This window comes from Thermobia domestica, chromosome 3 (assembly GCF_964235325.1).
Source record: "Thermobia domestica chromosome 3, izTheDome1.hap1.1, whole genome shotgun sequence".
NCBI classification, from domain to species: Eukaryota; Metazoa; Arthropoda; class Insecta; order Zygentoma; family Lepismatidae; genus Thermobia; species Thermobia domestica.
In genome coordinates, this window is record NC_137456.1 from 90,485,182 (window position 1) to 90,501,737 (window position 16,556).

Below are 16,556 nucleotides of genomic sequence, written 5' to 3' on the forward strand. Positions count from 1 at the left end.
TTAAATTAGTGAAAGTAGTACCTATAATGAAAAAAGGAAATAAGTCTTCTCTTGATAACTATAGACCAATTTCACTGGTTCCAGTTATATCTAAAGTTTTTGAGATTGTTTTGAATGGGCAGATTGACTATTTTGAACAAAATAATTTATTTAGTAATTCTCAATTTGGCTATAGATCCGGACTAGGAACTGTTAAGGCTGCTGTCTCATTTTTGGTAAATTGTATTTCTGGGTTGGACAGTAAAAACTTTGTTCATGTAAAACTATATGATCTATCGAAAGCATTTGATACGGTGTCTCATGATATTTTGTTGCAAAAACTAGAATTCTATGGTTTTGATAACGCAGCTCTGTCACTTCTTCATTCGTATTTAAATGGACGATATCAGAGAGTTGTTTATGAAGGGGAAGAGTTTAATCTGCTGCCTGTCAGATACGGAGTACCTCAGGGATCTATTCTTGGTCCGATTCTTTTTATTATTTATATCAATGACCTCCCATACAACGTCGCTTCACCCTTCGTTAATAGTTATTTATTTGCTGATGATCTCAATATTTGTGTTAACTCACGACAAAAAGACTCAGTTCAGTCTATATTAAACATCACCTCAGATATTATTAAAGACTGGTGTACTTCCAACTTGCTTTGTATTAACTCTGATACGATCAAAGACTTGGTGCTTACCTACAATAACAAAAATTCGAATGCAGAACTTAAAAAATATTCCGCTCCTTTTTGGGGGTTTTTAATTGATAATCATTTGAACTGGGACGACCATATCCTTAAGGTAGAATCTAGAGCTAGTAAAGGAGTTTATCTAATTCGTAGATTGAGATTTTGCGTACGTTTAAAGGTACTTAAAACTGTTTATTATGCGCAAATTCACAGTCATTTAAGTTATGGAACGATACTTTGGGGTAATCAGTCCTCCATTAAAAGCCTATTGAAAATACAAAAGATATGTGTAAGATTAATGCTCGGTCTCCCTAGTCGTGCACATTGTAGGTCAAGTTTCGTTAAATTAGGAATTATGACAGTACCTGCAATTTTCATATACCAATGTTTGCTTTACAGTATGGAAAACAATCATATTTACAATGAGTTAGGGTACTCTCATACTTATCAAACTAGAAACAGGAACTGTTTAGGATTATTTAGATGTGAATATAGTAAGACACAAAAGACCTTTTACTATATGTCAGTTAAATTTTATAATTTTCTACCTACATTTCTAAGAGAACTTCCATTTCTGGCTTTTAAAAAAGAAGTACAGAAATTACTTATTAATAATTGTATATATAGTGTTGAAGAATTTTTTGAACTCAAAATTGATAGTTGAAATATTAGCGTCTGTTATGCAGTGATCTTTGTTTATATTATGGTATGTTATATATGTAACTCTAAAATTTTCAACTTTTATTTCTGACGATTGTAATACATCTGATGTTCTCAGATGTTTCTGCAATAAAATTTATTATTATTATTATGGCATATATTCCGAAGTTGGGCGTCCGCTTTCGTCAAGTTTTTTCGCTGTTATCTTCTTTCCACACTTTCTGCAATTTGTTATTAGGTTCATTAATCCGTGCTCTTCACAAACTTTTAAAAGATTTTGCTCGTTATCAACGTATTGCTTCACAAATGTTAAAACTGCTAGTTCATTGCCCTTGTACATTCGTCATGTTGATAACATAAATGCTCGTTTCTTTCCCACAATGCAACTGTTCGGTTACCTTGCGGGTCAGTCCATGTCAATTCATCCAGGTCATGAAACCCATAGTCTCAGAATGGCATGAGGATTTTTTTGTTTACTCTACTTGCCATCCTTATTGATCACACCAAATTTTAATTTGATATCTTATATACTTTCTTAGTTAAATTTATTTTTAGTTTGGTAAAATATACGTTTTTGTTGTTGCCGAGGGTTAATGAGATTACGACATTGATATACTAAAAAGATCATAACTTTGTTAATTCTCATCATATCACAATGATTTTTTCACTAAAATGATCACAATAAGATACAGAATAAGGTAAAAATACATTCAGCTACTTGTACTTGAATTGTTGTAGTACATATTACCTCAAACCTGGATATTACGATCTTTTAAAAGAAAAGACATAAAATTTTAAAATACAGTAAAAACTTAAAGGCACTACATAAACCAAAGTATTTTATATGTATTTATAAGCCTAAAAGCATGAGCTAATGTGTTCTGAAAGAAAAACTGTGGGTTTTTAACTGCAAATATTTTTAAACCATTTATCTTTAGAGTACGGCCAGGTATTTCAAGAAAATCGCAGACCTTCACGTTGGCAGCCCTGGCGTTATCCCTAATTGTCACAGGGACATGAACCATATCTCGTTACAAAGCTTATGGAACACAGATTCCAACAAGTTAACTTCTGTGCCCCGTTGTTTCCAACCCACAGAAGAAGAAGAAGAAAAATTGCTTTTTTCAAAAAAAATATTTTGTCGGACTCTGGCAACACTGTTCATTGTCATACGCAAAAAAAAAATTCTCGCATACACATCACACATTGGGTGGAATCATATAAAAAATAAAGGGCCTAGGTGCAATAGCTTGCGAGATAAAAATTCGAAACCTCGTATATACTATGGTCAACCTGTATATATTTTACGAAGGAACTGTGGTCTACCCTCAGGTTGGCAACCCTGGCGACTTCCCTAATTGTCACAGAGACGCGAATGATACCTCGTTGCAAAGCTTAAGGAACACTGGTTCCAATGAGGTAACTTTTGTGCCCCCCCCCTCCTGGTTCCCAACCCACAAAAGAAGAAGAAAATAGCTATTCACTATGAGTTTAAGGAATTATACATCTTCATCACATACAACATATTGAATATAATCAGTGAACGAAAAAAGAATTTACCAAATCATCTTAAAGTCCTGAAGTGGTTCATTTACTATTTACACCATAGAGGTCCTGAAGTGGAATTACAGAAAATGTTTAAATAAAACACTAGCAACATTTTATTTCTGAGCTTGCATTTGTTTCAACATCTTATTGCACTGAAGATTGATTGAACCTATTTCCTTTTCGGAAAAATAATACATTCTTCCGGATGCTTTTGTGACTGGGAGCGGGGGTTACACATGAAATTATGTTACTCATAAGAATCCAGCAAACATCTTTTGGGGGCCAGTGGAAAAATGGAGCAGGCCCATGGGGATGCATAAATTTAATTTTAACGTCTCCTTTATCTTCATGTTTTGACAAAACTAATCCAAAATACCACCGGTCATCATAAAGGCATGCAATGTAATTGTGCACACCCACAACAGGCATTTTCACCGAATGATTTTCTCCAGAAAAGTTGAATATTGTGCAAAAGTTGTCATCTAAACTTACTCGTTTTGTTCCAGTGGAGTCTTCAGATTTGGACTCAAAGTGATGAAGACTACGTGTTCCAGGTACTGTCCTGGCTTGAGTGAAACGCCCTTCTAAGTTTTTTCGTGCCTCTATCAAGTTTCTTTTCTAATCATTGTGAACTTTATATTTTCTATATTTCCCTTGCAAAAATAATAATAAAAAAATTGGAATTATCAATAGCATTACCAGGACTACGTTGGAGACTTGCTTTTGTCACGATGCGCTTGATAGTGCCACCTATACCGTCACAAGGAGACTTCCCATGGCTGGTGGGAAAAAAAACATCATGTAGCTTTAAATCCAAAGTCTTTTTCATGAACTCATGTGGTTCAGATTCCACGTTAATCAGTAGGTCCACGTCTCATATAGCCTCGCTGCTGAAAGGGACGCTAAACTGAAATCAACTCAACTCAACTCTTTTTCATGAACCTTGAGGTCTGTAGGATTCGCACTCCTCAAGATACCGAACGAAATTGCTACCTAAACTGATATAAGATTCCAACGAACTGTTTTGATTTCTGAAATACTTTGTGAAACAATCTTACTTTCTAAATACATTAAATATATTTTTAATTTATTAAAAACTAAGACAGTTATCGAAAGCGCTTATGAGTAAAAATAATAAAATTATATTTTGGTTATTTGATTTTAAAGTTTACTATAAAAGCTTATGCGCAGTTGTATTAGTTCTAGAACATTGATAAATTTACTGCAGCTTAAATAATTTAACATCTTCAGCTTGATTAAAATGTCATAATTTCATTACGCCTTACATGTAAATCATTCAATGAGTTTTTCAGAAAGTAAAATGTGCACTAGTTTAACCCTTAGAAGATGCCTGGCTCATCCCTTTCTCTTAGCACCAGTACTTCAAACGTCTGTTGCTCGGCTCCTAATGAACCTAGACTGTGCCTCCCCATGCCGAATCCGTAGGAGAAAGTGATTTTTCTTTTATGACAAAGAACAGTGTTGCCAAAGTCCCACAAAAGTTACCTCATTGGAACCAGTGTTCCGTAAGCTTTGCAACGAGGTATCATTCGCGTGTCTGTGACAATTAGGGAAGTCGCCAGGGTTGCCAACCTGAGGGTAGACCACAGTTCCTTTGTAAAATATATACAGGTTGACCATAGTATATACGAGGTTTCAAATTTTTTCTCGCAAGCTATTGCACCTAGGCATGGGCGTCTCTGGCGGGGGGACGAGGGGTACACGCCCCCCCAATATTTTGAAGTACAAAATATTCAATATTTTATTCTAATTCATTTATTTACTAACGATAGAATAACATATAAATAATAATATTTTTTATTTGGAATATAATATTCAGGCTGCGAGATGATTATAACAGAGTTCTTGATATACCTCAGGGGATCCGTGAAGGTATGCAGAAGGATAAAAATAGAATCGAAGATAATAAACAGATTGGACTAGGAAGTACCATTTAAATCAATTTCTTTGATGTCCCCCCACCCCCCAAATTTTACATGCCAGAGACGCCAGTGCACCTAGGCCCTTTATTTTTTATATGATTCCACCCAATGTCTGGTGTGTATGCGATAATTTTTTTCCTGTGTATGACAATGAACAGTATTGCCAGAGTCCGACAATTTTTTTTAAAAAAGCTTTTCTTCTTCTTCTTCTTCTGTGGGTTGGAAACAACGGGGCACAGAAGTTAACTTGTTGGAATCTGTGTTCCATAAGCTTTGTAACGAGATATGGTTCATGTCCCTGTGACAATTAGGGATAACGCCAGGGCTGCCAACGTGAAGGTCTGCGATTTTCTTGAAATACCTGGCCGTACTCTAAAGATAAATGGTTTAAAAATATTTGCAGTTAAAAACCCACAGTTTTTCTTTCAGAACACATTAGCTCATGCCTTTAGGCTTATAAATACATATAAAATACTTTGGTTTATGTAGTGCCTTTAAGTTTTTACTGTATTTTAAAATTTTATGTTTTTTCTTATAAAAAATCGTAATATCCAGGTTTGAGGTAATATGTACTACAACAATTCAAGTACAAGTAGCTGAATGTATTTTTACCTTATTCTGTATCTTATTGTGATCATTTTAGTGAAAAAATCATTGTGATATGATGAGAATTAACAAAGTTATGATCTTTTTAGTATATCAATGTCGTAATCTCATTAACCCTCGGCAACAACAAAAACGTATATTTTACCAAACTAAAAATAAATTAACTAAGAAAGTATATAAGATATCAAATTAAAATTTGGTGTGATCAATAAGGATGGCAAGTAGAGTAAACAGAAAAATCTTCATGCCATTCTGATACTATGGGTTTCATTTGATATTTTAGCTGGATGATTTGAAATGGACTGACCCTTGCGCCAAGTAGTTCCCTCCGCTCGCCGTATAGTCCCATGTTTATAACCGCTTATATATAACAAATAAACAGGTTTTTCGAGACTCTTATATGTTATCAAACACACAAACGATCAAATTATCCATATCTTTCCTGTAAATTTTAAAAATTTCGCTGGAAACGGACGCCCAACTTTGGAATTTAACCCATTATTATTATTATTAATATAACGACTTACTTTGCATATCAGTAAGAAAAGTGAATAAAGATACGAATTATTTGAGTCCACTTTGGCTCTGACCCATTTATACATAAATAGTTACCAAAGATTCTTGTTATTTCAATAATTGCCTCCAGTGGGTTTTGTATGACCTCCCTCCCCAAAAAACTACGGCATTTCGATGTATTTTATTAATAGTAAACATTATTAAAACGAAATAATGTTCAGAATTTTCCTTTTGTTGCATAACAATAATAACAAACTATAAAAAAAATCACTAAAGAAACATCCATAAAGTTACATAAAAAAAAAGCTGCTTTTGCAATATAATCTGTTTGAGTAAAGAATGGGGAATTTAGGTCTGAATATAGTACGAATAATATATGGGAGTGAAACGTGATAACCCACAAATATGTGTTCATCAACATTTTACGAATATCTACACTTTTACGAACATTTTTCATTTTTTGGTTTAAACCAGTTTTTTTTTTTTTTTTTTTTTTTGAAAAAACCAGCTGGTTTAAACCAGCCAACCCTGCTTATTTTATCCGTCGTAAAGCAATTCTATAGTAATCCTACAATTGTAGATCTAAAATACAGCCATGTTACTTTGTATTTCATTTTGTCGGCTGTAAAAATGCGCTCCTTATAAACGTGTCTTCTCATGCGAAGTATTGAATTTTACCTGTAAATTTTCAAAATGTGGTGCGCCAAAACTACACAAGCACCGCGATATTACATGCATGTTTAGAAGTTACTTATTTTTTGTTTTGTTCTCAACGCGCGTCATATATTTACAGTGGAGGGTAATAGTTAAGAACAGCTACTTCTCATCTCCCGTGCACGAGGATACATCTTACTGTTGCACTACCTAAACACCCTAAGTACAAGGGCAAGAACTCAGTCTTTTACCTACTTTTTAGCATCCTAGATAGTCAATGAATAATTCCTGAAAGTATGGCGTTTCTCGTCCTTCCCTAAATGGGAAGTACGGCTCCTTAACTATAACCACATGCTGTTATATAGAAACGTAAAATCTGGATATGTGAAATCTTAGTCTATATATTCACAAAAAAATTCATTTTCGCCTTCGTTAAACGTGAACGACAATGTTTACCTGACTTCATGCTTCTCAAACAAACGAAGTCTTTCCATTTGTTCCAACTCTGGAATCATTTCTTCAGCCCTATATTCTACGAACTCCGCCATTGTTGCGCACTATTTCAAACCTATATGTACCAAATATAAGAATATTTATTTCTTTTATGTTATAAAACACACTTTATTATACTCTATCACACTTCTATGAGAGACATTTTCACACACTACATGTGGATGCTACTGACATCTACCACATACAGGTGAACTGTCCTTTTGCAAATCAGAGATGGTTTCGCTCCGTATATTTGCACACAGTCGGAATTTTACACGTTTATTATTATTATTATTATTATTATTATTATTATTATTATTATTATTATTTAAATTTAGATGACTGGACGAAATGTTTGGGTGGTGGTAGAGATTAATTGAAAATATCAAACACAAACCTAACAAGTCTAATATAAAATTAACATAAATTAGCGAAATTCTAACATGTTTTCGATTCGAAAAAAAAAAAAGCTGCTCTCCCTCTGAACTAATCATTGGCCTTCATCATATTCCATATTCCAACATATTCCATCACCTCTTTTTGTTCCAGGGTTTCCTTTGGAAAGCAGAACGCCCCTGACCACCGTCAATTTCCACGTTGTAAGCTGATGTTTTACAAGATCGTAAAAGAGGCGGGATTTGCGCACCGATTTTTCTGCATAATTTCAAGATCTGAATATGTAAGGAATGAGCAACTCTGATAGATGTAGCCTTGCACTTGCAGAAGAAAGTTCTTGCATCGTGTTGCTGTAGATTTGTACTTCGTTCTGGATCTGGTACTTGCAATTCTATATAGAACTTTGAAGGGAGGGTAAGTAATGTTCGTTTGAACATTGTTTTCTATGGAAGGAATTGCATTCCTTAGTGTAAATTCACTTTAGTATGGCTGAAACATTATAGGTATAACTGCAGCATTGTAAAATACCATAAAAGCAGTTATTTTTTCTGTGATGAAAGCTACCGTGTCAAAACTACTAGCCGACCTTTTCTAGGAAATCACAAAGAGCAAAGACTGTATCTAATCAGGTAAGCGCGGGGAAGGGGGAAACCGCAGATAGCAGGCGCGTCAGCGATGGAGTATATGCGCATATGCAAACATAAGGAAAGAAAACAAGGGGGATATAGTTTATAGTATACATGAAGCTGCATCAGTTCCCGAAGGAGCAGGACGCTCATACTTTTAGGGATTATTCATTGAGTATGTACGAACTACAAAGGGGGTACAAAAGCGGCTTTTATTTACTTATCGACTGATACGAAAATAAAAAAGAACGTGCCTGTACTTCATATCTGCATGTGTAGTGCCCTTGTACTTTATCTATGACTGTGTGTGTGGGGGGGGAGGGGATTTAACGCATATCGCATGTCTTGTGCACATGGATACTTCTTACTATTGCACTACGTAGAAAATTTATGGTATTTAATGTAGAAGTGGTAATAGAACACAGAAGAGACTCAGATCAGGGGGTTCTCATGTATCCATGTTTCACTATCCAATTAGTAATCACTATTGTAATGTTGAAAAACTGGCCTGGCTTAACGGAATAAATTCCCCCTAAAACTACAAAATGGTGGGGGAAATTGTTAGAATTATATATATATATATATATATATATATATATATATATATAAACATAGACGCACGAAAAAGGTATCTGGTTGTCACTGTATGGTGCTTGGGATAAGGATTTAGATTTCTGGGCTTTCAGCATGTAAGGCCATTTAGCCCTTCACGTTTGAGGGATGACGTCCCTCGGCGAGCACACAATCCGGGGAAAGGGAAGGATGGGGGAAGGAAGGAAGCGGCCTGGGACCTATAAGTTAGGTATCACCCCGGTATTTGCCTGGTGTAAATGAGGAAGACCCAGGAAAACCTCATTCAGGGTGGCCGTTTTACACTTTTTCGACCGAGTGCCCCCACCGGGAATCGAACCCGGGATTGCTCGCACCCAAGGCGAGAGCGTTAGCGACTACGCTACGCGGGGGCCTTTACTGTACGGTGACTAATTACAGAAAAATAAAGGGTTAAGTGTTGTATAACCGGACCAATTTTAGGAAATTTACCAGGTCAATACGCTGCTGAAGTCGTCTGCTGTGAATTTTACTGAGTGCAGCCATATTGGTTACAAACCAACTGTTGAGTAGGTGGTTGCTAAGGTAGTTTCAATGACATTGTATATAGCACCTTTGAGTTTTGTGAAAGACGATCTTAAAATTATGAAAAAAGCGACCTTTTTTACAAGTAGCAGTGAATATATTTACTCTATGCGTATAGAAAGCCTATAGTTTTCATAATATGAAACAAAATTACTTTAAATTTTAATTACTGCAATCGCCAATAACTTGCTGTGGAACGAGTGAGTGAGAATCCCAATGATCTACACGAGCGCCCCTAAGTTTAATTAAAATTATTGAAAGTGCTTATGCTATATAGTTTTGTCATATTGTTTGTTTAGCTTCAGTGAAAATGTATACAGTGAAACCTCTCTATGTTGGCCACCATCGGTTCCATCGAAAAGTGGCCAACTTAGACAAGTGGCCAACTTAAAGAAAATAAGTGTGATTTGTGCATTTTTTAGAATAGGGTTTCTAGTATTACTAGATTGTAAAATTTTAATAAACAGTGGCACGACAGCTACTTAATAATCATAAAAATATACAGTTCTAGAAAATATTACTATAGTATGCAAGAGCGCCGATTTCTCTATAAATTGGGGGGGGGGGATTCAGATGCAGAAGGTATATATATATATATATATATATATATATATATATATATATATATATATATATATATATATGAAGATTTTAAGACAAATTGCACTCAAATTAAACCAAATATTGTATACTCATAAATAAAATAGGGGCCACATGAGCTTTGGGGGGCCCGGTTCCCCTTGGTTCCCCCCAGAATCGGCGCTCTTGATAGTATGTTTAATATATATGCATACCTTTCTCTTCCTGAAAGCGTCTGGTACATTGAATTATTCGGATTGAAAAGACAGTAACACAAACAACCATGAAATAGAAGTGTATGTACGCAGTTTATTGAAATTGATATTATAGCACATTGAGTTATTCAGATTGAAAACAAGAAAAGCTAAGTTATAAATTGAGAAATTCATATGCAATTTATATGACTTCTTTTCAGTTGTTATTGAATGGTGGTTCATTCTAGACATATTTGCTTTATTCTTTTTGGCAGATGTGCAAATTCTAATATTGTAGTTAACTACCTCTTGTTAATGAGCTAGAAGTGTTTCCCTCGGAGCAAAAGATGTTTTGAGAAAATCTTGAGGGAATTCATATCTCAAAACCTCCGCTACCTTTTGACATGCAGTCAGGTGTCAATAAATGACAATTGAGCTTTAACCTTGAGAATTTTCCGGAATTACTAAAGCTTCCCACTGATGAAAAAGAGCCGATATAGCTAATGGTTTTACCAAAACAGACAGGGTAAACAAATAGGCTACGTACAACCATTTCCTGAATTCCTGTACGTGCTTTTTCTTATTCATATCTTCCTTCACCACCCTTTTATGATGGTAGTGTTCTGGCCATTGACCTCCAAGAACAAATCGTGCGAATCTATGCTTGTTTGTGTCCAGTCACAGATACAGAACATCTGCCTCTCATATGGGAATTCGAAAGAGTTAAGAAAAATAAAACTGTATTTTTCGTGGCCAAGATACGCAGGTAAATTTATCATTATCATCATAGGGTAAACATTGCTTCAGTGTGGCCAACTTCCAAGATAGACAGGTGGCCAACTTATAGAGTAGTAAGTAACCAATGTCTTATGTGAAAATGCATGTTCAAGACGAACTAGGACAAGATAAGCAGGTGGCCAAGTTAACAGGTTTCACTGTAATATGTAATAAACTTGATTTTTTTTTCTTTTTAATTAGTGATCAGATATTCGGAGCAAAGGAGTACAGCGCTAGAATAACCAATGCATTTTAGAACAACAATCACGAATACTCGGTCTCAGAAACTTAGCATTTTTTCGTGGAAATAATTTCCTAAGTTATTCTTCACTCTTTTATTAGTGGGTGTCGATTCCCTGCTTGGCACTGGTAAAGAAGAAATATGTCACCAAAAATAATTATTTAAAAGGTATAATAATTATTTTAAGGTTAAGGTATATTTAAAAGGTTATGGCAACATATATGTGTATTAACACTCATAAGGAAAACACGTACCAACTTATGTTCGGTGGTCACTTCACGTAGCACTAAATCTATGATGATTCAGGGCAGCTTGAAGCTCGAGCGCATCTTAGGATGAATCTGTAGGGAGCAGGCGGATCAGTGAAGGTGGGTATGCGTATAAAGAAAGACAGGTACGAAAAGCATACACCAGCCTGGGCTGTAATCACTACAAGTAGATTTGCATTTCAATTTCTTAGTAACTATGACAAATTTTTAATGCTGTTCCTATGTTCTCCCTTTACATATATATATATATATATTGCACAGAACTATTTTCGTAGATTAGACGTAAATTTTCAAAAAATGATCCCGTATTTTTCATCTGCACGTAGCGTAGATCGGTAGGATGGAGCAATTATAGTTTATGTCAAGCGAAATGGGACAAATGAGCAGGTCCAGTTTAACTTTACTATATTGCCTGTACTATATTCTTACCAACATTCATATGCGGTAAGGCATGGTTAGGTTAGCTTGTGGTTACTTAAATGCGGTTGTCTTACATATATATGTAATACCCATTTACCAATTTTAAAAATCATCCATTGTCTGCAAATCTCAATTGTATCAAGAGTTTCAAATTTTTACACATATATGTTACCACAGAGGTAAAAGTTTTTACCGAACTTGCGCTGGTAAGGCTCGGAAAGAGCGGAGGCAGGCGAGTATCACACTCCATGCTAGGGCAGGCACTGTTCGAAAATTATAGTACGTCTCTGAACGCGTGATTCAGTTATCAGTTTACTAAGAAACGATATTACAATTTTCTGAGTATTAATATATATTAAACTGTTAGCTAAATTAGCCTAAAAATGCCGAAAAAAAAGCTTTTGCTAAAAAAAATGTATATTTTAATCTTTCTGGCAGAATATGCAAGGAGAGAGTGTCCTTCAAAAAGATTGAGATATTTCTGTTCGAGCAATAAATAATTAATCATTATATCGCTTGTTGTACAGCGTGGCTTTGTTAGTGGTTCTCTTTGATATATTACATAGTACAATATTTTTAATTTCACTCTTGGGAAAACAAACAAACAAACAAACAAAAAAAAATGCGTTTGTCTGTTAAACTGTTATGATTATATCCGAAAGCGAAACAGATCATTTTCAGAGGCGAGTACCACGTAAACTTCTTTAAAAAACCCACTCAAAGCTGGTTTGTTTGTAATCAGCTAGGTAAACAGGAAACGGAAATTACGTTTTCTTCAGCAGCGTATTGAAGAATTTATTAAAGTTTGTGAGGAAGAATGAGTGAAAGTCAGGTAACATCAATAGTAAAAAGTTAAGAAAGTGGTTGTATTTGTTGGTTGTTTTTTATGTTGTTTGCGGCACTGCATGTTAAGTGGATGGACTATTTCGCGGTGAGGTACACTTGTTTTACTATACGGATCCATAGATTATACAGAAAAATTTGGGCAAGTCTTTAATGTGCCCATTTCATGTCGAAAACCCAATCCAACCAACCCCTGCGGGACTTCTAACCCATTTCTACTACTACTACTACTACGGATCCATATAGTAAGACTGCACGCCTAATGTAACGTAAACTAACGTAACTTAATGTAATCCAACCAAATATAACCGAATGCAGTACATTTTCGTACTTCTTTCGATTTTCAAATTGGTCCGGCTATAGAACACTAATGTCAAAATTAAGGTTAATCTTGAAGTATATGAAAGTACCTAAAGAGGTCATGTTGGGTACACTGACAATAGAGTGTAATGTGTCAGTGTGTCAAACTTACTATGTTAGTAAATAACCAAGGAAGTGTGTGGTGCAATAAGGGAAAGGAAGTTATCGATTGGTTCTAGGGCGTATGTTTAATTGAAGGAGTCGGTTTTTTTTTTTTTTTCGGAAAAGTGAGACAATTTTACTAATTTCTGTTAGGTCAAGTTAGGTTAGGTCTAACTACGTAGATCATTGTATTCATATTCCCTTATGTGCACTTCTGGTTAGTACATAGTCTCTACAGCATTACACATTTCTCATTTCTATTGAAATATGAAATGTAAAGTGTGCTCCTTACCACGTGGTACTTTATAAGAGAATTTAACGTTCTTTTCAGTAGCTAAGCTATATGAGGACTTCATAAAAGAGACTGAGACACTGATGAAATGAAGTGTTATATGAAGACAGTCTATACAAGGAATAATGGATGTGCCGGAAAACATGTTATATGAAGTGTTTTTCCATTATCTCTTTCCTTATTTCTAATATGACAGAGTTCGCGATATTGAATAGTTGAAAGGTACGAGTTTTACGCAGTAGTACATTTTGAAGAAAAGAAGTTAGTGAAGAATCAAGAAAGTAGGAAATTAACATCTATTTACAAAATACAATTACAACTAAGCTAGGGAAATGAAAAAGGACTAATTGCAAGTAAGGTATATTAACATAACAGGAAAATAATTAGGAAAGTAACGTTTACAATAGCTTTATGGTCCTCCGATCACGAGGGTCCATCATCGTAATCCAAACCAAAACTTGAGGTGGCATTAAATCTCGTGCCATACATGTGAAATAGCTTTGGCACAGTTGTGTGGTCACGTATTGACTTAGCACATTATCATATTAGTTCACGATGAGTCCCTTAAGCAGTATTAATGGTAAAGATCCAACGCTAATTGCATTATGATTTTCCACATTAGAGGTAATGTAGATTTCTTTCCGTAGATTTACTTCAGGACATCGTCAGGGTTATCGTTCCAAGCTGTCTAAACAAAGAAAACAAAAAAGAATCCATGTTTATTAGAATGCTTACACGAGAGAATTTGGTTCATAATCCACTATAAGTAAAGGAGACTGAGGGGGCGAAAGCAGATGAGCAGAATAGAGGGTTAGGGCGCTGATTACGGTCAGTTTTACTGAAAATGATAATTCATCTAACAATTCCTTGCATCTTCATGCTTTTCCCTCATACTTCCTTTTGCATCTTCTCTCGATCCAGGTGCCACGGTGGCTCAGTGGTAGAGCGATCACCTCTGGTGCGTGGGGTCCTTGGTTCGATTCCAGCTCGCGCCAAGTGAACTTTGTGATGGACAAACGCCGTGTGCGTGGGTTTTCTTGGGGTTCTCCTGTTTCCTCCCGCTTTCTTCATTCCACCATTTCATTAATTTCTCATCATCATCGTCTCCTTTAGCCTAGCCGGGATACTCATGGGACGTAAAACTCAAAAGATTTAATTTCACTTTTTTCTCTCGATCCACCTAGTGTACTTTATTTCACAATATCACGCTAAATCATAAATTATTTATTATTTCTAGAATCATACATTCATAATAGTTATCACATTTCGCACGATATTTTAGTACTGGCGTATAGTTAGCAAATTTTAAGATAAATAACACTTAAGAGAAGGAAATATATCATTGTGATTCTTGATATTACATAGTACTTTGGTTATGGCGGATCCATCGTACTCGGGGATCGTTATTTGTTTTGTATCCACTATTAGACCTGTTTACCTTACATATGTGACGTGTGCATTAATTACATCCTTAGATAAATATGTCCCCTTGTGATATAACATTTTACATGCAAATTCCTAAACTTTCAACCTTTTCTCGATCACTGCCTATTATTAGGTGCTTTAGTCTTAAAGAATTGCATTTACATTTATATTACAATCCCACAATAGTCAAAGGTTTTTTTTCTTTCTTTTTCGAAATGCTATTTAATTGGTGTAATTTACTTTTCGCTGGAATAATTTGGCACTGGTACGCGTACTGAAATTACTAAACAAATACTTTTTTGCAAGCATACCTAGTAACAATAGAAAGTAGCAGATATAATAAACATGGCTTCTGTAAAGGAATATGTACATCCACACTCTTTCCCACACTAGTCTTCTAATATCAATTGCATACAATGACCAAAAGAATTACGTGGACTATTGGAATCTTGCGTGGAATAGTATCCTTTGTAGTCTTCCTCGATTGCCAATCCTGGTTTCGATTGATATTTGGTACCAATTTATTTGAGTGTGTGTTTTTATTGTATTAGTAAAACATGTTGCATTTGAAAAGAAGATTAATACGCACCACTACACAGTGTTTGTTTTTGCTTTGAAGCGACAATAGGAGAGAAAAAAATATAGCGATCGTCAAATATAAATAAAATAAAAAATTAAAATCTTGACCTTGATATGCCGATATATGGATTTTAGAAGTCTGTTCGTCCGCCTACACGTTCCAATGTATGAGGTGGTGCAGAAAAGTTCTGACTTTTCCTATAAAGCAGCGTTTCCCAGCCGGTGTGCCGCGAATGGGCTGCTGGTGTGCCGCGAGGAAATCGAAACAAATTATTAATTTTATAGGAACCAAATTGCAAGACATAGGGAAAAATGTATATTTGTATTTCACATTACTATGAACCTCTACTATAAATCTACAATTTTAAGTTTCATACTGTGTTACTTTTCTGTACATTTTTAATGTTGAAAAACGTATTTATCATTGTCATGACCATTATTGCTTCTTTATTGTTGCAGACTATTTCGTAACTTGAAATTTTAACATATCATTCAATAAATTCAACAAAGTAAACATGCATACAAATTACCTACATTTGTGTTTTAAAAGTATATTTATTTATTTATTTATTTGTTCGTTATATAGTGATCTTCCCTTTTACTTAAAGGTTAGATACAGTTTTCGAAAGATAAAGTTAATTTTTAAAAACCCAAGTCCTATATTTCATTGCAATTGTTTTCTGTTTTAAAATTAGAATGAAAAATAAGCATAATGATTTACCACCGGGAAAAATCAGTGCGAGCTTTCTTCTTTATAAGAAGGATATCAGTAATCACATAAAAATACCACGATATTTTATATTATCAATAATAATACTAATATATATATATATATATATATATATATATATATATATATATATATATATATATATATATATATATATGGGTGTGCCGCGAGAATTCAAGTTACACCTGTAGTGTGCCGCAAGTTGAAAAAAGGTTGGGAAACGCTGCTATAAAGAGTAGAGCTGGAGAAATAAACTTACATAGTTATTCAACAAATTTCTCCTGAAACCGACGCACTTGGCCAGCTATGGTGCAGCTTTTCTATCACTTGCACTTTCGTTGTGTTTGAAATCAGATCTTCACAGCATGTTGAACATATATCAGGAATTTTCATCTTCAAAATGATGTCACTTTGAAGTGTTTCAAGTTTAGAAACAAACTATAATCAGCGGAAGCCAAGTCAAGCGAATAGGGGAATGGTGGACCAATTGGAAT

General features: G+C 34.8%; 2 protein-coding genes and 1 non-coding gene across 3 annotated transcripts in view; 1 reads left to right on the forward strand and 2 right to left on the reverse strand.

Annotated features, from left to right (window-relative positions):
• The window catches only part of LOC145680607 (U3 small nucleolar RNA-associated protein 6 homolog), a 57,222-nt gene extending 49,931 nt beyond the window's left edge, over positions 1-7,291 (reverse strand). Inside the window, exon 1 of the mRNA XM_081751287.1 lies at positions 7,060-7,291. Within this exon, the coding sequence (XP_081607413.1) occupies positions 7,060-7,151 (92 nt within the window). The 5' untranslated portion in view covers positions 7,152-7,291. The remainder of the gene's footprint in view (positions 1-7,059) is intronic.
• Positions 7,292-7,734: 443 nt separating this feature from the next.
• LOC145680608 (pentatricopeptide repeat-containing protein 1, mitochondrial) overlaps positions 7,735-16,556 on the forward strand; it is a 60,126-nt gene continuing 51,304 nt past the window's right edge. The window contains exon 1 of the mRNA XM_081751288.1: positions 7,735-7,905. The gene's annotated coding sequence lies outside the window, so the exon portion shown is untranslated. The remainder of the gene's footprint in view (positions 7,906-16,556) is intronic.
• TRNAP-UGG (transfer RNA proline (anticodon UGG)) lies at positions 9,007-9,081 on the reverse strand. Its single transcript has one exon. It is a non-coding gene; the product is annotated as a tRNA-Pro (tRNA).